The sequence below is a fragment of the Phytophthora cinnamomi genome (genome assembly GCF_018691715.1).
Source record: "Phytophthora cinnamomi strain GKB4 chromosome Unknown Contig50, whole genome shotgun sequence".
Classification (NCBI taxonomy): Eukaryota; Oomycota; class Peronosporomycetes; order Peronosporales; family Peronosporaceae; genus Phytophthora; species Phytophthora cinnamomi.
In genome coordinates, this window is record NW_027150983.1 from 106,693 (window position 1) to 130,936 (window position 24,244).

Here is a 24,244-nt window from a genome sequence, read left to right on the forward strand (position 1 = left end):
TTGCGCAACGTGTAAGCTAAAGTAGTGAGTCAAGTTAGACCCACTACACCTGGCAGCACTTTGTAGTCCGTCCAACGACCGACTGCTTGACGTTCGTACGCGGTGTACGAACGCGGAGCCGAGAACCACATGAGCACGGAGGTGCCCATGGAGAGCTCCAATACGCCTGCAACGCATGTTGCACGCGCAGACTGCCCCCACCTGTCAGACCCATAGTGGGAGGCCCTCCAACGACTGTCAACAGTCATTGGGGAGGCGGCGATAGCTACGATGCTGCGTACGCTATCGCCGACGGAGCAACATGGTGTTGCTCTGGGGTTCATCATGAAGGAGCAGCGCGATGCTGCTTCCTCAGCGACGGCGTCGTCGGGGACGACACCGCGTGCTCAATCATTAAAATTGAGCGTGAGCAATTACGTGGGAAGAGAGGGCGAGCCTCTCCTCCGATGGCTTGTCGAACTCGACACAGCCATTGCGGCTCGACGTATCGTCGACCCGCTGTCGAAGGTCGCGTTCGCCATGTCCTGCCTTGGCGGACGCGCAAGGAGTTGGGCGTATGGACGCCGACTCTCAGATCCTACGTGCTTTAGCACGTACGAGATATTCAAAGAGGAACTCAGACAAGCGTTTGAACCCCGCAAAATGAGTTCCGGTAGAGGGCGGAATTCCTCGACCTTCAGCAGGGTAAGCATGACGTTCATGCTTGCGCGCAGCGTGCACGGTACTTGGTCTCGAACATCGTGACCAACCCGATAGACGAGGCGACTAAGGTCGTCACGTTCATGAAGGGACTGAGAGATGGGCCTGTGAAGACCTATCTCTTCCGAGAGTACCCGAGTACTCTCGAAGCTGCAATTACTCTCGCAATGCAAGAAGAGTTTAGCCTGCGGCAGGCTGAACTCCATGCAAATGTACCGAGGCCGCAACCGCGCCCGGTAGCGAGGACGGGAGGTTCGAAGCCAATGGACCTCTCGAACGCAACAACTGCTGGTTACCAGCAGCAGGGAGGTAACGTGCGATGCTTCCGTTGCGGAAGGATCGGTCACTTTGCACGGGAGTGTACAGCTCCCATGCCCCCTGGAGGTGGCCGTCCTGGCGATGCTGGGCATCGCCGCGGACCAACAAAAACCGCGAACATCCAGTAGGCGCGGGGCGCCCTACTGGTAATGCTGTCACGCGTGCCGACATCGGGCACGCGACACTGAGGACTGCAGCCCCCAGTGAGACTAGCTCTCGCTGCAAGAAACAAGATGACAGGCCGAGCCTAGTCATCTTGAAGGTTTACTCGAAGAGAGTGAGTGACTCTCTTCGAGCATTGGTAGATTCAGGCGCGTCGAGCAACTTTGTTCGACTACGGAGCCTGCCGAGTCTTGACTTCGAGGAGGTAAGTGTACCTCGAAGTCTTCTGGAAGTGCGACTGGCAACAGGTGCCATCGTGAAGACCGAGAAGCGCGTCGTGAACGTGCGCTTCTCGTACAAACAACGAGTGTTTGTCGAACACTTTATCGTCCTGGACCTGGACGATAAGTTCGACGTGGTAATGGGCATGCCGAGCAAGCCACAGCATGATCCGGTGATAGACTGGAAGAAGCGCACGCTCGTGCGCTTCGGACGCGACAGCGGAACAGAGAGCGATGGCCCTGTTACCGCAGCGTACGCACCAGCAGGTGCGCGCGGCTCATCAGTCGAGACAGCGCTTTATGCTGCTGTCCCGGAGTGCCCAGGAAGTGCGCGAGGACGCGCACAAGTGAAACCAACGTCGGCAATGCTGCCGACGTCAGAAGCAAAGGATGTGTTGGTTCCGGGAACCAACACCCACGTTCAAGCGTGTAAGGGACAGTCCCTGACCCGAAGTGGTCAGGTCGACAACAACGCGTCGGCTCCGGGAGCCGACGCACCCTCGGTCATGAGGGGCTCCGCCAATGAATGGCGTCGAGGTGACGAAGGCGTGTCAACTCCGGGAGTTGACGCTGCAAACAGTGCGGACGGTTGCAAACGTACCGCACTGACGCAATTACATGCTGTCGTGCAGCCGGGCTGCACGACGAAGCGCCATGCGATCAAGCCGGGCTTGATATCGCGCGCCCGCAGACAGGGTCTGCCGGCGAAGGGACACTTTACCGTGCAGCCGGGCTGCACGAAGGAACATGCGGTCAAGCCGGGCTTGATACCGCGCGCCCGCGGACAGGGTCCGCCGGCGAACAACTGTCCACGACCGGGCCTGGACCAGAAGAACAACTGTGCGGAGCCGGGCTCCGCACAACAAGAAGACGGCGCAAGCGGAAAACGCTACGTAAGTCTCGGTCCGGGACCGAGACGCAACAAGAGCAGTCTGCTGGGCAGACTGCGGCGGTGACGCCGAATGTCAAGACGCTAAGCGTCTTGACGCGCACCGATACTGGATTCCAGTATCGTGAAATGGAATTCGCTAACCTTCCGACGACGGCGTCGGAGTTGACTTCGCTTCCAGTCATGAGCTGGAAGCGCTTCACGCGCGACTTGCACGATGGACGCATCGAGCAAGTCTGCGTTCTTTCGGACAGCGAAAGAACGGAGAGCGCGAGCGAACAACTGAGACTGCCCTTCATGGGAAGTACCACTGAGAGTGAAGACACTCTCAGTGCGAAGACGAAGCGAGAGCGCTTCGAGGAACAAGGTTGGGACTCGCTGAAGTCGAGTCCCTATTACGAATTATTGAGGGAGTACAAAGACGTACTCCCGGAAGAGATTCCTGCGGAGCTTCCGCAGGATAAGGGCATTCAGCACGAGATTGATCTCGTGCCGGGCACGAAGTACTGTGTCACGCGGCAGTGGCCACTGCCGCGAGAGCAAGTAAAAGCGATCGACGACTTCTTTGAAAGTCGTCGTAAAGCAGGACAAGTGCGGGAATCAAAGTCCCCGCACAGTGCTCCGACGTTCTGTGTCAAAGCCACAGGGCGGATGGCGCATCGTTCATGCCTACAACAAGCTGAACGATGCGACGGTACCGGCGCAGACGCCGATACCGCGAAAAGATGTTATCATCGATTCGATGGCCGGGAGCACCGTTTACAGTGCTCTCGACTTGCGAGATGGATTTTATCAAATCCTAATGCGTGAGAGCGATATCCCTCTCACGGCAGTGAGCACGCCAAACGGCATGCTCTGGGAATGGCTAGTAATACCACAGGGGCTTAAGAATGCCCCTGCGACCTTCAACAGGTGCGTGACGCACTTGTTGCGCTCGGTGCGCGACTTCGCACCGAGCTACTTCGACGATGTGTTCATCCACAGCCGGGCTGTGGACGGGAAAACCGACGTAGAGATGCACAGGGTGCATCTCCGGAAGCTACTTGAGCTTATGCGAAAGCATAAGCTCTATGCGAACCTGAAGAAGTGTATCTTCGGGGCGAGCGAGATACCCGTCCTCGGGTGTCTCGTAGGGAAGAATGGTGTTCGCCCCGGAAAAGGTGACCCGGAAAGGTCAGAGTGATCAATGAATGGCCAACGCCTTCAAGTGTCAAGGAACTGAGGCAGTTCCTTGGCTTGGCCACGTACTTGTGCAAGTACGTGGAGGATTACGCGGGCAAGATCCGCCCGCTGTCACAGCTTCTTAAGAAGGAAGCTGTGTGGAATTGGATAACCGATTGCCAAAAGGCATTCGATGCAGTCAAGCGGGGCTTGACTGAGGCACCGATCTTGGCAGTGGCTGACCAAGATCGTCCATTCCACGTCGTATGTGACGCATCCGACTTTGCAATCGGATGTGCGTTGATGCAGCACGATCACGAGGGTCGTGATCGTGTCGTCTACTACCAATCGCGTCAGCTCAAGCCAGCTGAGCACAACTATCCGGTGCATGACAAGGAACTCATTGCCATGAAATATGCACTCGCAAAGTTCCGAGTGTTTTTGCTTGGAAGTAGACCGTTTGTGGTCTACACCGACCATGCATCACGGCGCACCGCAGTGAAGTCGCCACACATATCACAAAGAATGGCGAGATGGCTCTCATTCTTTGCGGAGTACAACTTCCGGGTCGAATACAAACCCGGAAGATTGAATGTAGTGGCCGACGCGTTATCACGTCGGCCGGACTATGCAGAAGCAGCTGACGTCAATGCCATTGACGCCATGCGAACGAGCACACCCACGTCGTCTCTGTTGGACGACGTGAAGACCGCGTACGCGCACGACGCGGACACGAAACTCTTGCTGGCCTATGGCACAGCGCCTTCTGACAAGTCTCGTCAGAAGCTGCCCAAGCACCTTCGTGCGCGTGCACACCGATATCGGGTGCACGACGGACTGCTTCTTTATAATGCAGTCGACGACAACGCGGACCGCGTTGTCGTGCCAAATGACCATGACCTGCGACTCAGGATCATGTACGAATATCATGATGCCCCGACTGCGGGACATCTCGGACGTGAGAAGACATACGGACTTCTACTGGTACCACCAGTATAAGTGGGTGCACAAGTACATCCGTGCTTGTGAGGTATGCTAACGCATAAAGCCTGCGCCATTCGCGCAGGCTCCACTGTAATCACTACCGACTCCGTCGGAGTGTTGAAGTCCATGTCATTGGACTTCATCTTTGGTCTTCCCCGGACAGCGGAGGGAATACCGGTGTTGTGGTCTTCGTCGACCGCTTCAGCAAGATGGTACATCTTGCCGCGGTGCCGGCAGAAGTGACTGCGAAGCAGACGGCCCGTCTGCTCGTCGACATGGTGTTCAAACACCATGGCATGCCGTCCGACATCGTGTCGGACAGAGACCCGCGCTTCACAGCGCACCTGTGGCAAGAAGTGTTTACACTTCTTGGGAGCCAGCTTTCCATGTCGACTGCGGATCATCCGCAGACGGACGGCTCAAACCGAGCGCGTGAACCGCGTGCTCGTCGACATTCTGAAGAGCTACGCTCACTCGTTCCAATACTGGAGCGAGTGCTTATCGATGGCAGAGTTTGCCATCAACAACTCAGTGCATGCCTCGACCGGGCATACACCGTTCTACGTGAATGCCATGCGGCATCCACGCCTACCGAGTTTACTCGGAGTGATGGCTCCCACTTTAAGTGGGGGAGGATCTACGACTGCAATACAGCAGCCGCAGAAAACCGCTGACACTTGCACAGTGTCAGCTGCAACAATGGACAAACCACATGAGTCTGCGCAGGGCGCAGACTCCCCCAACAACAAGGCCAACGACCACGGGTCTGCGCAGGGCGCAGACACCGCAAAGAACCACGCAGAGGCCGGGCCTCTAGCGGAGAGCGAGCTGAATGACTTCAGCTCGGATGCAATCAGTTTCATCACCAAAAGACAAGCCGTAATTCGGTTTGTCCAAGTCTAATAGCGGCTTCTGTTGATCAACAGAAGCTGAACGCAGGCAATGCGGGCAGAAGCAACACAAATGAATTTAAAGTTGGTTCATTAGTTTTGTTAGCTACACAAAACCTGCCTAGACATGCAGTTTCGGATTTCGGAGCAAGCAAGCTTGCTCCGCGCTTCATCGGGCCGTTCACTGTGTTGGCACGGCACGGCAACGCTTACACGCTAGACATACCGTCTAGCATGTGCCTCCATCCGATCTTTTACGTCGGACGGCTGAAGCCACACCTGCAGCACGAGCCATCTAGCTCGGCTGACCCGAAGCCTCGGCAGGAGCCGAGGCAGAAGCGGAAGCCTTGGCCTCGGCGACGAGCAGCCTCTCCTCCAGAGCGCGGACGCGCTGGAGCAACCCCTACATCTGGGTCCCCAACTCGACCTGGATATTCGAGGCGGTCTGCGAGACTTGGGCCTTCTCGTTCGCCAGCTCCTGTTTCAGGGCGGCGAACTCAGCGCCCTGCAAACGCTCCACGGCGGTCACCCGGTCGTGCAGAGGCGCATACTGATCAGCCCGGGGCTGATCATACCCGGGGCGTGTTCCCACCCCCGCCACCGCCGATCCGTGACGCCCACGGCTCAACCTGCTGTATTATTGAGCGGATTGTTGACCATAGTATCCCGAAAACGAACCCTCAAGGGGCTCGTTTTCGTATTCGTCGGAGAGGATTTCTCCCCGTCAAGATACATGGGAGCCGCGGAACGTCTTGCTGGAGGACGTTCCGGAAATGGTGAGGGCGTACGAAGAGCAGTACGCGCTGGCGCAGCGGAAGTAGTGCGAGCGCTGCGGTCATCGCTAGCGCCCGAACCCTCACGTGCTAAGAACTTAGCACGGAGCTCTTTGAAACTCTCAGGCACACGGAATGACGTGTACCCGTTCAGGTCGCGGTCGCTCAAGCAGCCCGCGCCTGGGAAGCACTTCGCGCACTGAAAGCCCTCGGGCACAGCGCACGGCACCCGAGCCTCCTCCGCAGCAACGTGGAGTTGCTCCAACTTTCCACGCTTCGAGTACGTCTCGAAGCGATCACGCGCTTGCTTAATCCGATCACGGTAAGCACTCGGGTTCTTGTTGAAGTTCTCAACAAAAGCGCTCCAACTTTGACAAAGTGCCTGTCACTCGGGCACTTAGCTGCGAGAAGATGTCTTCTTGCTTTGGAACCATCGGAGCTCATGTAAGAGTCCGATGTAATAATCGCGCGTTTGATGCGTTCCGCATCAAAGTGCAGCTCGGCAGCCACGGCGTCGTCTTTGATGGCGCTGCATACGTATAACGGCACCTCATTCGGAGGTACCGAGTTCCCATACCGGTCCGCGATCTCGGGCGCGGACGGCATCCATGGATCGCGCGCTGCACCTGCACCTGCAGCGCGCGGAGAGCCTTGAGCTTTGACATCACGCGCTGCAGCAGCAGCGCGCGGAGTACTGAGAGCCCCAGCGGAAGCGAGTGGGGTATCACTCTCAGTTCGCGAACGCTTCGGACTCGAAGCGTCTGATTCGTCCCCTTCACGCGGGCGAATGTTCTTAGCATGGGGTCGAGCGATTCGCTCGACACTGAGTCTTTGCGCTTTAAGGACGAGTCCTTCTCGTCCTCCATGTCTTCATCGTCGTCGTCGAAGTCGACGACGTCGCCATACTTCGCCTTCTGGCGCTCGAAGTAGTCATCGATGGAGGGATGACTCTCCACCGCCTTCGGGTTCTTCGTCTGGGGCGCGCTCATCGTTGAATGAGCGCGGATTTCTTCTCCAAACGCGGAGAATTGACGAATGGTCAATTCAGAAGATTGACGTGCGGAGACCCCGCGCGTCTAACCTTAAGGGGGGGATGGTGTAACGGGGTTACACGCACAAGTGGCTGCAAGCCACTTGTGATTTTAACAGATAGGTTATCTGTTAAAAGTTTTGGATGCTTCCTCACCTTGGTGTAAGACACACCAATGGATACATTGAAGTGGACCACCACAATGAGTGGTCCACACATACCCAAAGATCCTATTGGTAGAAAGCAGCATCTTTCTACCAATCAGAGTCATGCATATTAGCGGGGCTCTGACAGCCAGCCGCTGTCAACCCTTTCATAGATGATAAACAGTTTTTAGCAGATTTTAGAGGAAGATCAATTTACAAGCAATACAGTTCTCATTTTATCTAATCTAAGTCACTTGGAGTCTTATCTGATTTAACTTATATTTGTGTATTCAAATATAATTAACCTAAGTAATTACTAAGTACTTACGCTTCCTCATACACGTTGCGCAACGTGTAAGCTAAAGTAGTGAGTCAAGTTAGACCCACTACATCCAAACATGTCTTGGTATCAACCTTGGTCAGTTGTGCTTGATGTTCCAGCTTCTGCAGTTTTCTTCATTGTCGACCATTCGCGAGGCTCTCTTCATTCAAACAATGATGGGTAAGATTCAGATTGGAGGGGAAGTTGCGCTAACCTGGCGAATCGGGTGCATTCACGAAGACCCCAAGTGACGCGAAAGCGGACGCGCTGTATCGGAAAATCTTCTACGAACAGCAATTTGATGATAAGTTCTGTTTTCACCATACGATTTCAAGCTCCGCTTGACGCGGAAGAATGCAGGTGGCTGAAGAACGACGATAACCTGGTCGACGTGCTAGCGGGGGAAATTGACACGACGTTGTGGTGTAGTGGTTTCGCGAAGATTACGACGCGTCACGCGCTCACACACAGAGGTGTCCAGACTACCGACTAATGGAGGGGGTATTCCGCTTGCCGTGAAGGGCCTGAAGATCTTGCTCACCTTGTGTACCCGTCGGTGTGGGCTATTACGCTCTTCCAAGGTGACTTTGGAAGATGTCGGGCTTGATCTTGGGTCGAACAGGTGTGGACGACACTTGGGGGATTCGGTTTGACGCTGCCGTGGAAACCTTTCACGCAGCAGTCGTTAGAGTGTCGATTTTGCCTCGAATAAACTTAATCTACGCGATGTTGTCCCTTGGGTGTGTTCCAATCGTTCTTGTCCGTTTTTTGGTGCTTGACCGCCTCCTTCTGGCGGGATCTGGAGCGGTGGAGATATGTGTGCAGCCCGGCCAAGCTATCCGGGGACTTGAGTGCCTTCTCCCTGCGTGACATTGCGTTCCTTGGTCGTCGGAGGGGGCTAATATACTTCCCAGCTCCGGAATATGGAAGGCGCTAGTGTCTTGCAAGGAAAATCTCTCTCCGTGTTACTGGGTAAATAGCTAAAACTACACAGCTTCTCCATTTCTCTGCCATATACTAAGGTACGCCACGTGTCGGCGGTCCCCAGCCTCACATTTGCCAAACTGGCTCCCTGGTCGGAGTTATTGAAGGTGTACCAATTTACTGGTACCGGTTGATCTTCACCAGTATCTGTATCCATGTCGAAATGATTGTGTCCATCTGAGGGTGTGCGAAATGATTGCACCATTTGGCATCAGATTAGATGCTCTCATTCCCCTCATTTTCCAAACGCACTTCACCACAGCCGTCCCCCGCACGGAGCGCTCGGCACGCGTTCAGCACGTTCCGCCGCCTGCGGACATGACGTCCCGCCCGAGTGCGTAGTTGCCAGGTGATCCAGGGCCTTCTTCGGTCCGGTTGAGCTGCAGGACGCCACTGTCCTCGCCGATGGGCGTCCCTAGTGTAACGGGGTTACACACACAAGTGACAACAGTCACTTGTTCATGACAACGGTCACAAGTGACAACTGTCACTTGTGCATGACATTTGTCGTATGGTTTAACAGATAAATATCTGTTAAAGGTTTTAGATACTTCCTCACCTTGGTGTAAGGTACACCAATGGATACATTGAAGTGGACCACCACAATGAGTGGTCCACACATACCCAAAGATCCTATATTGGTAGAAAGCAGCATCTTTCTACCAATTAGAGACGTGCATATTGGCGGGGCTCTGACAGCCAGCCGCTGTAAACCCTTTCATAGATGATAAACAGTTTTTAGCAGATTTTAGAGGAAGATCAATTTACAAGCAATACAGTTCTCATTTTATCTAATCTAAGTCACTTGGAGTCTTATCTGATTTAACTTATATTTGTGTATTCAAATATAATTAACCTAAGTAATTACTAAGTACTTACGCTTCCTCATACACGTTGCGCAACGTGTAAGCTAAAGTAGTGAGTCAAGTTAGACCCACTACATCCAAACATGTCTTGGTATCAACCTTGGTCAGTTGTGCTTGATGTTCCAGCTTCTGCAGTTTTCTTCATTGTCGACCATTCGCGAGGCTCTCTTCATTCAAACAATGATGGGTAAGATTCAGATTGGAGGGGAAGTTGCGCTAACCTGGCGAATCGGGTGCATTCACGAAGACCCCAAGTGACGCGAAAGCGGACGCGCTGTATCGGAAAATCTTCTACGAACAGCAATTTGATGATAAGTTCTGTTTTCACTATACGATTTCAAGCTCCGCTTGACGCGGAAGAATGCAGGTGGCTGAAGAACGACGATAACCTGGTCGACGTGCTAGCGGGGGAAATTGACACGACGTTGTGGTGTAGTGGTTTCGCGAAGATTACGACGCGTCACGCGCTCACACACAGAGGTGTCCAGACTACCGACTAATGGAGGGGGTATTCCGCTTGCCGTGAAGGGCCTGAAGATCTTGCTCACCTTGTGTACCCGTCGGTGTGGGCTATTACGCTCTTCCAAGGTGACTTTGGAAGATGTCGGGCTTGATCTTGGGTCGAACAGGTGTGGACGACACTTGGGGGATTCGGTTTGACGCTGCCGTGGAAACCTTTCACGCAGCAGTCGTTAGAGTGTCGATTTTGCCTCGAATAAACTTAATCTACGCGATGTTGTCCCTTGGGTGTGTTCCAATCGTTCTTGTCCGTTTTTTGGTGCTTGACCGCCTCCTTCTGGCGGGATCTGGAGCGGTGGAGATATGTGTGCAGCCCGGCCAAGCTATCCGGGGACTTGAGTGCCTTCTCCCTGCGTGACATTGCGTTCCTTGGTCGTCGGAGGGGGCTAATATACTTCCCAGCTCCGGAATATGGAAGGCGCTAGTGTCTTGCAAGGAAAATCTCTCTCCGTGTTACTGGGTAAATAGCTAAAACTACACAGCTTCTCCATTTCTCTGCCATATACTAAGGTACGCCACGTGTCGGCGGTCCCCAGCCTCACATTTGCCAAACTGGCTCCCTGGTCGGAGTTATTGAAGGTGTACCAATTTACTGGTACCGGTTGATCTTCACCAGTATCTGTATCCATGTCGAAATGATTGTGTCCATCTGAGGGTGTGCGAAATGATTGCACCATTTGGCATCAGATTAGATGCTCTCATTCCCCTCATTTTCCAAACGCACTTCACCACAGCCGTCCCCCGCACGGAGCGCTCGGCACGCGTTCAGCACGTTCCGCCGCCTGCGGACATGACGTCCCGCCCGAGTGCGTAGTTGCCAGGTGATCCAGGGCCTTCTTCGGTCCGGTTGAGCTGCAGGACGCCACTGTCCTCGCCGATGGGCGTCCCTAGTGTAACGGGGTTACACACACAAGTGACAACAGTCACTTGTTCATGACAACGGTCACAAGTGACAACTGTCACTTGTGCATGACATTTGTCGTATGGTTTAACAGATAAATATCTGTTAAAGGTTTTAGATACTTCCTCACCTTGGTGTAAGGTACACCAATGGATACATTGAAGTGGACCACCACAATGAGTGGTCCACACATACCCAAAGATCCTATATTGGTAGAAAGCAGCATCTTTCTACCAATTAGAGACGTGCATATTGGCGGGGCTCTGACAGCCAGCCGCTGTAAACCCCCTTCATAGATGATAAACAGTTTTAGCAGATTTTGGAGGAAGACCAATTTACAAACAATACAGTTCTCATTTTACCTTAAACTAGCTACTTGGTGTTTTATTTGATTTATATTACCCTTGCGGACTCAAGTATACATAATTCAAATTATTAATAAACTCCTACCCTTCCTCATACACGTAGCGCGACGTGTAAGCTAAAGTAGGCCTGCTACACCTGGCAGCACTTTGTAGTCCGTCCAACGACCGACTACGTGGCGTTCGTACAGGGTGTACGAACGCGGAGCCGAGAACCCCATGAGCACGGAGGTGCCCATGGAGAGCTCCAATACGCCTGCAACGCATGTTGCACGCGCGGACTACCCCCACCTGTCAGATCCATAGTGGGAGGCCCTCCAACGACTGTCAACAGTCATTGGGGAGGCGGCGATAGCTACGATGCTGCGTACGCTATCGCCGACAGAGCAACATGGTGTTGCTCTGGGGTTCATCATGAAGGAGCAGCGCGATGCTGCTTCCTCAGCGACAGCGTCGTCGGGGACGACACCGCGTGCTCAATCATTAAAATTGAGCGTGAGCAATTACGTGGGAAGAGAGGGCGAGCCTCTCCTCCGATGGCTTGTCGAACTCGACACAGCCATTGCGGCTCGACGTATCGTCGACCCGCTGTCGAAGGTCGCGTTCGCCATGTCCTGCCTTGGCGGACGCGCAAGGAGTTGGGCGTATGGACGCCGACTCTCAGATCCTACGTGCTTTAGCACGTACGAGATATTCAAAGAGGAACTCAGACAAGCGTTTGAACCCCGCAAAATGAGTTCCGGTCGAGGGCGGAATTCCTCGACCTTCAGCAGGGTAAGCATGACGTTCATGCTTGCGCGCAGCGTGCACGGTACTTGGTCTCGAACATCGTGACCAACCCGATAGACGAGGCGACTAAGGTCGTCACGTTCATGAAGGGACTGAGAGATGGGCCTGTGAAGACCTATCTCTTCCGAGAGTACCCGAGTACTCTCGAAGCTGCGATTACTCTCGCAATGCAAGAAGAGTTTAGCCTGCGGCAGGCTGAACTCCATGCAAATGTACCGAGGCCGCAACCGCGCCCGGTAGCGAGGACGGGAGGTTCGAAGCCAATGGACCTCTCGAACGCAACAACTGCTGGTTACCAGCAGCAGGGAGGTAACGTGCGATGCTTCCGTTGCGGAAGGATCGGTCACTTTGCACGGGAGTGTACAGCTCCCATGCCCCCTGGAGGTGGCCGTCCTGGCGATGCTGGGCATCGCCGCGGACCAACAAAAACCGCGAACATCCAGTAGGCGCGGGGCGCCCTACTGGTAATGCTGTCACGCGTGCCGACATCGGGCACGCGACACTGAGGACTGCAGCCCCCAGTGAGACTAGCTCTCGCTGCAAGAAACAAGATGACAGGCCGAGCCTAGTCATCTTGAGGTTTACTCGAAGAGAGTGAGTGACTCTCTTCGAGCATTGGTAGATTCAGGCGCGTCGAGCAACTTTGTTCGACTACGGAGCCTGCCGAGTCTTGACTTCGAGGAGGTAAGTGTACCTCGAAGTCTTCTGGAAGTGCGACTGGCAACAGGTGCCATCGTGAAGACCGAGAAGCGCGTCGTGAACGTGCGCTTCTCGTACAAACAACGAGTGTTTGTCGAACACTTTATCGTCCTGGACCTGGACGATAAGTTCGACGTGGTAATGGGCATGCCGAGCAAGCCACAGCATGATCCGGTGATAGACTGGAAGAAGCGCACGCTCGTGCGCTTCGGACGCGACAGCGGAACAGAGAGCGATGGCCCTGTTACCGCAGCGTACGCACCAGCAGGTGCGCGCGGCTCATCAGTCGAGACAGCGCTTTATGCTGCTGTCCCGGAGTGCCCAGGAAGTGCGCGAGGACGCGCACAAGTGAAACCAACGTCGGCAATGCTGCCGACGTCAGAAGCAAAGGATGTGTTGGTTCCGGGAACCAACACCCACGTTCAAGCGTGTAAGGGACAGTCCCTGACCCGAAGTGGTCAGGTCGACAACGGCGCGTCGGCTCCGGGAGCCGACGCACCCTCGGTCATGAGGGGCTCCGCCAATGAATGGCGTCGAGGTGACGAAGGCGTGTCAACTCCGGGAGTTGACGCTGCAAACAGTGCGGACGGTTGCAAACGTACCGCACTGACGCAATTACATGCTGTCGTGCAGCCGGGCTGCACGACGAAGCGCCATGCGATCAAGCCGGGCTTGATATCGCGCGCCCGCAGACAGGGTCTGCCGGCGAAGGGACACTTTACCGTGCAGCCGGGCTGCACGAAGGAACATGCGGTCAAGCCGGGCTTGATACCGCACGCCCGCGGACAGGGTCCGCCGGCGAACAACTGTCCACGGCCGGGCCTGGACCAGAAGAACAACTGTGCGGAGCCGGTCTCCGCACAACAAGAAGACGGCGCAAGCGGAAAACGCTACGCAAGTTTCGGTCCGGGACCGAGACGCAACAAGAGCAGTCTGCTGGGCAGACTGCGGCGGTGACGCCGAATGTCAAGACGCTAAGCGTCTTGACGCGCACCGATACTGGATTCCAGTATCGTGAAATGGAATTCGCTAACCTTCCGACGACGGCGTCGGAGTTGACTTCGCTTCCAGTCATGACTGGAAGCGCTTCACGCGCGACTTGCACGATGGACGCATCGAGCAAGTCTGCGTTCTTTCGGACAGCGAAAGAACGGAGAGCGCGAGCGAACAACTGAGACAGCCCTTCATGGGAAGTACCACTGAGAGTGAAGACACTCTCAGTGCGAAGACGAAGCGAGAGCGCTTCGAGGAACAAGGTTGGGACTCGTTAAAGTCGAGTCCTTATTACGAATTGTTGAGGGAGTACAAAGACGTACTCCCGGAAGAGATTCCTGCGGAGCTTCCGCAGGATAAGGGCATTCAGCACGAGATTGATCTCGTGCCGGGCACGAAGTACTGTGTCACGCGGCAGTGGCCACTGCCGCGAGAGCAAGTAAAAGCGATCGACGACTTCTTTGAAAGTCGTCGTAAAGCAGGACAAGTGCGGGAATCAAAGTCCCCGCACAGTGCTCCGACGTTCTGTGTCAAAGCCACAGGGCGGATGGCGCATCGTTCATGCCTACAACAAGCTGAACGATGCGACGGTACCGGCGCAGACGCCGATACCGCGAAAAGATGTTATCATCGATTCGATGGCCGGGAGCACCGTTTACAGTGCTCTCGACTTGCGAGATGGATTTTATCAAATCCTAATGCGTGAGAGCGATATCCCTCTCACGGCAGTGAGCACGCCAAACGGCATGCTCTGGGAATGGCTAGTAATACCACAGGGGCTTAAGAATGCCCCTGCGACCTTCAACAGGTGCGTGACGCACTTGTTGCGCTCGGTGCGCGACTTCGCACCGAGCTACTTCGACGATGTGTTCATCCACAGCCGGGCTGTGGACGGGAAAACCGACGTAGAGATGCACAGGGTGCATCTCCGGAAGCTACTTGAGCTTATGCGAAAGCATAAGCTCTATGCGAACCTGAAGAAGTGTATCTTCGGGGCGAGCGAGATACCCGTCCTCGGGTGTCTCGTAGGGAAGAATGGTGTTCGCCCCGGAAAAGGTGACCCGGAAAGGTCAGAGTGATCAATGAATGGCCAACGCCTTCAAGTGTCAAGGAACTGAGGCAGTTCCTTGGCTTGGCCACGTACTTGTGCAAGTACGTGGAGGATTACGCGGGCAAGATCCGCCCGCTGTCACAGCTTCTTAAGAAGGAAGCTGTGTGGAATTGGATAACCGATTGCCAAAGGCATTCGATGCAGTCAAGCGGGGCTTGACTGAGGCACCGATCTTGGCAGTGGCTGACCAAGATCGTCCATTCCACGTCGTATGTGACGCATCCGACTTTGCAATCGGATGTGCGTTGATGCAGCACGATCACGAGGGTCGTGATCGTGTCGTCTACTACCAATCGCGTCAGCTCAAGCCAGCTGAGCACAACTATCCGGTGCATGACAAGGAACTCATTGCCATGAAATATGCACTCGCAAAGTTCCGAGTGTTTTGCTTGGAAGTAGACCGTTTGTGGTCTACACCGACCATGCATCACGGCGCACCGCAGTGAAGTCGCCACATATCACAAAGAATGGCGAGATGGCTCTCATTCTTTGCGGAGTACAACTTCCGGGTCGAATACAAACCCGGAAGATTGAATGTAGTGGCCGACGCGTTATCACGTCGGCCGGACTATGCAGAAGCAGCTGACGTCAATGCCATTGACGCCATGCGAACGAGCACACCCACGTCGTCTCTGTTGGACGACGTGAAGACCGCGTACGCGCACGACGCGGACACGAAACTCTTGCTGGCCTATGGCACAGCGCCTTCTGACAAGTCTCGTCAGAAGCTGCCCAAGCACCTTCGTGCGCGTGCACACCGATATCGGGTGCACGACGGACTGCTTCTTTATAATGCAGTCGACGACAACGCGGACCGCGTTGTCGTGCCAAATGACCATGACCTGCGACTCAGGATCATGTACGAATATCATGATGCCCCGACTGCGGGACATCTCGGACGTGAGAAGACATACGGACTTCTACTGGTACCACCAGTATAAGTGGGTGCACAAGTACATCCGTGCTTGTGAGGTATGCCAACGCATAAAGCCTGCGCCATTCGCGCAGGCTCCACTGCAATCACTACCGACTCCGTCGGAGTGTTGGAAGTCCATGTCATTGGACTTCATCTTTGGTCTTCCCCCGGACAGCGGAGGGAATACCGGTGTTGTGGTCTTCGTCGACCGCTTCAGCAAGATGGTACATCTTGCCGCGGTGCCGGCAGAAGTGACTGCGAAGCAGACGGCCCGTCTGCTCGTCGACATGGTGTTCAAACACCATGGCATGCCGTCCGACATCGTGTCGGACAGAGACCCGCGCTTCACAGCGCACCTGTGGCAAGAAGTGTTTACACTTCTTGGGAGCCAGCTTTCCATGTCGACTGCGGATCATCCGCAGACGGACGGCCAAACCGAGCGCGTGAACCGCGTGCTCGTCGACATTCTGAAGAGCTACGCTCACTCGTTCCAATACTGGAGCGAGTGCTTATCGATGGCAGAGTTTGCCATCAACAACTCAGTGCATGCCTCGACCGGGCATACACCGTTCTACGTGAATGCCATGCGGCATCCACGCCTACCGAGTTTACTCGGAGTGATGGCTCCCACTTTAAGTGGGGGAGGATCTACGACTGCAATACAGCAGCCGCAGAAAACCGCTGACACTTGCACAGTGTCAGCTGCAACAATGGACAAACCACATGAGTCTGCGCAGGGCGCAGACTCCCCCAACAACAAGGCCAACGACCACGGGTCTGCGCAGGGCGCAGACACCGCAAAGAACCACGCAGAGGCCGGGCCTCTAGCGGAGAGCGAGCTGAATGACTTCAGCTCGGATGCAATCAGTTTCATCACCAAAAGACAAGCCGTAATTCGGTTTGTCCAAGTCACAATAGCGGCTTCTGTTGATCAACAGAAGCTGAACGCAGGCAATGCGGGCAGAAGCAACACAAATGAATTTAAAGTTGGTTCATTAGTTTTGTTAGCTACACAAAACCTGCCTAGACATGCAGTTTCGGATTTCGGAGCAAGCAAGCTTGCTCCGCGCTTCATCGGGCCGTTCACTGTGTTGGCACGGCACGGCAACGCTTACACGCTAGACATACCGTCTAGCATGTGCCTCCATCCGATCTTTTACGTCGGACGGCTGAAGCCACACCTGCAGCACGAGCCATCTAGCTCGGCTGACCCGAAGCCTCGGCAGGAGCCGAGGCAGAAGCGGAAGCCTTGGCCTCGGCGACGAGCAGCCTCTCCTCCAGAGCGCGGACGCGCTGGAGCAACCCCTTCATCTGGGTCCCCAACTCGACCTGGATATTCGAGGCGGTCTGCGAGACTTGGGCCTTCTCGTTCGCCAGCTCCTGTTTCAGGGCGGCGAACTCAGCGCCCTGCAAACGCTCCACGGCGGTCACCCGGTCGTGCAGAGGCGCATACTGATCAGCCCGGGGCTGATCATACCTGGGGCGTGTTCCCACCCCCGCCACCGCCGATCCGTGACGCCCACGGCTCAACCTGCTGTATTATTGAGCGGATTGTTGACCATAGTATCCCGAAAACGAACCCTCAAGGGGCTCGTTTTCGTATTCGTCGGAGAGGATTTCTCCCCGTCAAGATACATGGGAGCCGCGGAACGTCTTGCTGGAGGACGTTCCGGAAATGGTGAGGGCGTACGAAGAGCAGTACGCGCTGGCGCAGCGGAAGTAGTGCGAGCGCTGCGGTCATCGCTAGCGCCCGAACCCTCACGTGCTAAGAACTTAGCACGGAGCTCTTTGAGACTCTCAGGCACATGGAATGACGTGCACCCGTTCAGGTCGCGGTCGCTCAAGCAGCCCGCGCCTGGGAAGCACTTCGCGCACTGAAAGCCCTCGGGCACAGCGCACGGCACCCGAGCCTCCTCCGCAGCAACGTGGAGTTGCTCCAACTTTCCACGCTTCGAGTACGTCTCGAAGCGATCACGCGCTTGCTTAATCCGATCACGGTAAGCACTCGGGTTCTTGTTGAAGTTCTCAACAAAAGCGCTCCAACTTTGACAAAGTGCCTGTCACTCGGGCACTTAGCTGCGAGAAGATGTCTTCTTGCTTTGGAACCATCGGAGCTCATGTAAGAGTCCGATGTAATAATCGCGCGTTTGATGCGTTCCGCATCAAAGTGCAGCTCGGCAGCCACGGCGTCGTCTTTGATGGCGCTGCATACGTATAACGGCACCTCATTCGGAGGTACCGAGTTCCCATACCGGTCCGCGATCTCGGGCGCGGACGGCATCCATGGATCGCGCGCTGCACCTGCACCTGCAGCGCGCGGAGAGCCTTGAGCTTTGACATCACGCGCTGCAGCAGCAGCGCGCGGAGTACTGAGAGCCCCAGCGGAAGCGAGTGGGGTATCACTCTCAGTTCGCGAACGCTTCGGACTCGAAGCGTCTGATTCGTCCCCTTCACGCGGGCGAATGTTCTTAGCATGGGGGTCGAGCGATTCGCTCGACACTGAGTCTTTGCGCTTTAAGGACGAGTCCTTCTCGTCCTCCATGTCTTCATCGTCGTCGTCGAAGTCGACGACGTCGCCATACTTCGCCTTCTGGCGCTCGAAGTAGTCATCGATGGAGGGATGACTCTCCACCGCCTTCGGGTTCTTCGTCTGGGGCGCGCTCATCGTTGAATGAGCGCGGATTTCTTCTCCAAGCGCGGAGAATTGACGAATGGTCAATTCAGAAGATTGACGTGCGGAGACCCCGCGCGTCTAACCTTAAGGGGGGATGGTGTAACAGGGTTACACGCACAAGTGGCTGCAAGCCACTTGTGAATTTAACAGATAGGTTATCTGTTAAAAGTTTTGGATGCTTCCTCACCTTGGTGTAAGACACACCAATGGATACATTGAAGTGGACCACCACAATGAGTGGTCCACACATACCCAAAGATCCTATTGGTAGAAAGCAGCATCTTTCTACCAATCAGAGACGTGCATATTAGTGGGCCAGCCGCTGTCAACCCTTTCATAGATGATAAACAGTTTTAGCAGATTTTGGAGGAAGATCAATTTACAACAATACAGTTCTCATTTTATCTAATCTAAGTCACTTGGAGTCTTATCTGATTTAACTTATATTTGTGTATTCAAATATAATTAACTCAAGTAATTACTAAGTACTTACGCTTCCTCATACACGAAGCGCAACGTGTAAGCTAAAGTAGTGAGTCAAGTTAGACCCACTACAGATCGAGTGTAAACTTTTGGGACTGACACCCAAATATAAGGGGTATCGGCTATTAGACGTCAAGGCGAACAAATACCTTATAGCTCGTGACGTAACGTCAGCTCAACAAGTACAGAGGCTATGATACAAAGATCTTTCCCTACTGAAGATAGTAGCGTAGATCAGGAAGGAGAAAAGATCATACAGAATTTGGGAAAGCGATCTAGAACAGACGCTGGCGTTGATGCGACCACCGAAGTTGAAGCCATAACTTCAGTATCTGTCACGCGACCACCGACATCCCGAATAGAGGGAGTAGAAAAAGGGGTCAGCCGAGACAGACGGAGGTCTACCCGAAAAAGAACCCGTAACGTCAGGCTCACAGAATATGTCACACTGCTAAATAACGTTACAACGTGTAAGAAACGCATTCCCATTCCACGTTCTATAAAGGAGGCGCGGGCTAGCGAACGCGTTAAACAGTGGGAGTGTGCCATTAGGACAAAATTTGAGGTCCTATTAAGGCCCTGGTTTCTCCGTCTGGGACTGGGTCTCGGAATAAACGAAATTGCAATTCCCCAACGCTGTCCCCAGATTGCTGGAGCTGGGGATTGTGTTGCTGCTACATACCCTGTCAAAATCGTTTTCTAGCATCGAGGGAGGACGCCTCTCAATTGGAAATGTCCACTATATCGGCATGCAAACAAGTGTCATGGAGATGCTGTAGTTGCCCGCGCCGGATGCGGCGCTCCGTCTGCTGGCCTCTCCACCCCCTGCGCAGCCCGCCACTGTGAGTGCCTCTGGCGACGGAGGAGATTCTGCCCGCGAAGAAGCTCCGGCTGAGACGATGCGCGCTCCTCCCGGGTCCCCCGAGTACGTGCCACAAGCGCTGCAGCGTCGTTGCCTTTGCCTTCCACGGCAACCACGCGATTGTCTGCCTCTCCGACTTGATGCCTATCTCGGAATAAAATCCTCAAACAATTCCCACCCCCTTGGAGGTGGGAATTAATGGCTTGTCTGGGGATAAACAGCCAGCCAATCAGAATCGTTTAATTTATTCCCAGACCCAGACGGAGAAACCAGGGCCTAAGGAATGGCACATGGCAGTTAGTAACCCTTCCAGAAGGGCGGAAAGCATTAGGTTGTCACTGGGTGTTCGACGTCAAATATAACGCGGTCGGTTCAGTTGACCGTTTTAAAGCACGGTTGGTAGTCCAAGGGAACACTCAAATGTACGGTATTGACTACCAGGAAGTATTTGCCCCTGTCGCTAGGTACGAGTCCCTGCGGCTTTTGCTCGCACTATCTACAATTCTAGAATTGCATCTACACCAAATGGACGTTTCTACTGCGTTCCTAAATGACATGCTAAGTGAAAGTATCCACATGAGACACCCACTAGGATTCCGCGATGGATCTGAGCTAGTCTGTAAGCTTCAGGAAAGTCTGTACGGTCTAAAACAGGCCCCCAGAATCTGGTATGAAGTAATAAATGCTTTTCTGAAAGAATTAGGCTTTTCCATATACAAGAAAGAACATTGCTTGTATTTGAAAAGGTGGGAGGTCGAAGGAGTCACACACACGCTTATTGTGTGCGTGTATGTGGACGACCTTACGATCGCTAGCTCACACTTGAGCTCAATCAATGATCTAAAAGCTAAGTTGTCTGCCAAGTTTACTATGAAAGATTTGGGTGAGTTGCACTATTTGCTGAAAATGGAGATCCAAAGAGATCTAGAAAAGAAAACACTGCGTCTGTCGCAACAGAAGTACATTCAGGACCTTTCAGAAAAGTTTCAAATGAAGGACTGTACTACAGAGCCCACACCGCAGGCTAAGAGTGTGGTTTTAGAAAAGGAAATCAATTTAACGCCTGAACAGATAGCGGCTCAGCCGTTTGATTACCGGGGTTTGGTTGGTTCGTTAATGTATTTAGTAAGAGGCACTAGACCTGATATAGCAAACGCTGTAAGAGCAAGTATTTATCTTGCTATAACAAGACTCATTGGAGAGCGGCTCAGCTAGTACTAAAGTACTTGAAAGGAACGTCGGAGTATGGCTTAGAGTATAATGGAAATAGTACTATTAAGGTAGAGCTATGCACAGACGCGAGCTTTGCGAATGCAAATGAAGAAAGAAAATCAATAACAGGAAATGTATCAAACTCGCTGGTGCATGCATTACTTGGAAAATGTAGTGTCTGCAGGGAAATCGAAGACACGCTGGGGGGGGGGGGTCGGCGAAGTTCCCGGAAGTTTAGCCGTAGTGTATTGCCAAAGGTACATAGCAAAAGTGAATAGGACACGAGGTACTCCTAGTGCTGCGGCTCCTGCTAACCAGTGAAGCCGCAGCTACTGTAATCTAGGTTGTCGTTAGCTAGTCATCAAGTTTGTCGTTATGGCGCACTGGATTTCTGGCTGGTCATCAGCTTTACGTTATGCTACGCTTGCTTTTCGTTATGCACACGATTTGTTGTCGCAGTCATCACGTTTGCCGTTATTGACTGCGACGAGTTGGTGCTGAAGCTGCTAGCTTGGACAGGCTGGAGATTTCGTCCACTACACTGCCTCCCCAAGCATGGTCTAGCTAGTGGCGATAACGTGGTTTCGACTAGGCAATTACACCGGGATATGTACCAGGTGTAACGGGCCGTTGTACCATGCCTATGCTATGTAACAAGTGTTACAGGTGCAACGCGTTGAAGTTGAACTTACCGAATTGTTTCGGAGTTAATATTGGACCGTTTGGGGTCGGAAGTGGTGCAAAATAATTATACATTGCATAGCTACATGGTAGCATAATCCAGGAAGGGATTGAAGAAAATGTTTGATTTTGGCAAAAGTATGCATCCAAATTTATTGAAATTGGGACTGGTAGTCCTTCTAGTATTTGCACACCTTGGCGTCTTGCTTTTGAATGTATTGGTCACGTAGAACCTTGACTTCTTTTTCAAGAGCTGTTAGCGGCTCCGACGAGTCTTCTACAGACTCCAAGCCTTCTCAGCTTTCTAGGATCTCATAGTATTTGATTGTAGTGCTCCAGCGATGCTTTTTCAGCTCACTAATGGCCAAAAGGATGTCTTGGAAGGCCATGTGCTCGAGGATTTCCTCGGTAACGTGAAGACTACTGTCCACATAGAACTTAAGTCTTGATGGGTGGACATCTAGCTCATCCCCAGTGACCAAGTGACGTACTCGGAAGGAGTGTGCGTCGCCACGGACCACTGTGTATGGCCCTTGCCACGAAACGAGGAGCTTGTTGTCTCTCTTCTCGTCAACGCGTGAGCGCAGGACATAGTCCCCCACGTCAAAGTTCACTACATTCTCCCCGCGCTCGCGCTTTTTGTTGAGCAGGCGCTGCTTCAGCCGCTGGTCAGCTATGGGCTGGTGCAGCTTGTGCAGGTTGTTGCGCAATGCGGCCAAATGTTTGGAGATGGCTGCCGAATTGCCCGGAAATTTGACTAGCTTCTTGGCACTAGCGCGGTAGCATTCTGCCAATGGCGATGGACATGGCAGTACAGTGAACAATTCAACCGGAGCTCGGTTGTCGAGCGATGGAACAGCAGTATGGTTAATGCTAGATTGCAATAGAGGTACTAGGTAAACCCAGTCCTTAGCAGAGATTTTGTACTCTAGAATGATAGCACGGATCTACTGTGTGGTCTCCGGTTGACGCGCTCTACAGAGTCGTTTATCCAAGGACTGTATGCCAATGTAAAAGTTTGCTGGCTTTTGAGCCTCTTGGAGAGCTCAGCCACAACTTCATTTTTGAAGAGGCTACCGTTGTCGCTGACCCATACTGGTGGGACACCGAATCGGCTGTGTCAGTCAAGAATGGTTGCCGTAGCAACTGCACTGTCCGCAGTGTCGCACACTACTAGCTCGCAAAAGTGCGTGGCGTGGTCATTGAGCACCAGCAAGTATTTGCTGGTTCCAAACGACTCACCCATAGAGAGAAAATCCCAATGTAGGACTCCGTTCCGATCGTTTCACCCCATGACCGGTGGATCGTTCGTGGACCTTTCACATGTGGACAGAGTAGATGGCTTGACACGAATGCGTGCACCACACCCCGGATGTTGGGGATGTGGAAGATGCGGCGCAGGTGATTTACCATTGCCGTTTCTCCTCGGTGGCCTTGGGCCCCACAGTGTGCAATGCCACACAGGCGTTGAGTCAAGTTTGAGCTCGCTCGCGGTATCCACACCCGCTGGTCAACCCGTAGGACGCCATCGTTGTCTCTGACGGACCATACAGGAGCCTGCTTCTGCTGCTGTGCAGTTCGAATCTCGGCCAGTGAGCGCCAGACGAATCTTTCGTCGTCTAGAGGCCGGAGGACCTGCCTTGAGTGTGCTCGAGGGGCTGCTTGCTGCTTCTTGGTTTGCTTCTTAGTAAATCGCTTCAACTTGACCTTCATTGTTGGCTGCCCAGCCCACCTGGACAGCATGTCTGCCCACACATTCGCTACACCGTCGACATGTTCTATAATATCATGGTATGACATGAGCTTCAACGCCCACCGCAGTAATTTGCCTCTAATGTGCTTCTTAATGCTCACGTGCGGAGCGAACACATGAATAAGGTTGCGGTGGTCGCAGAATAGGCGAAATTGCTGAGGTCGCATCACTAGGTAGTCTAGTTTTTCACAGGCCACTACAATAGGCTATGCCTCCTTTTCAATCACCGTCCAGTTCAACTGAGAACCTTTAAAAGTGCCGCTGAGGCACGTGAGCAACTTGTGCTGCTGTGCGGTGACAGGTATTTTAGCGTCGTAGTCCGACACTTGAGTCACAATTACTGACCAGCCATTATTAGACGCATCAGAGCACACAATAGTGGTGGCCGAGTCGTCTGGGAGTGCTAGAGTAACCGGCGTAGCCAATAGGTCCTTCACCTTGTCAAAAGTAACCCGCTCTGCATCGGTCAGTGTGACCGAGATGCCAGCAGCGACGCTCTTTGAGCGTTTTCCACGCTTGAGAGCGGTATCAAGTCGCTGCTGTAATGGCTCTACAGCATGACCATAGTCAACAATATATTCCCGCACCCAGTTGGCAGCACACAGGAACTGCTGCAAATGGCCCACTGTGGTCGGGTAAGGCATCGACCGTAGCGCGTCAATGCGAGAGGGGTCGTGCGAAACACCATCACTGTTGATGATGCGCCCGCACCATTTGACAGACTGCTGATAGATACTGCTTTTCTTCGCGCTCAGTTTGAGCCCATACATAGCCACCAAGTCGAAGAATTCCTCTAACTTGGTTACATAGGTGTCGATGTCATCGGAAAATAGAAGTAGATCAT

The 24,244-nt window shown here is 53.6% G+C and overlaps 1 protein-coding gene across 1 annotated transcript in view; it reads right to left on the reverse strand.

Moving 5' to 3' along the window:
- The window catches only part of IUM83_06480 (DEAD/DEAH box RNA helicase), a gene marked incomplete at both ends in the record, with an annotated part of 37,940 nt that overhangs the window by 6,361 nt on the left and 7,335 nt on the right, over positions 1-24,244 (reverse strand). The window contains one exon of the mRNA XM_067930691.1: positions 22,139-22,434. Coding sequence (XP_067789676.1) covers positions 22,139-22,434 — 296 coding nt within the window. The remainder of the gene's footprint in view (positions 1-22,138; positions 22,435-24,244) is intronic.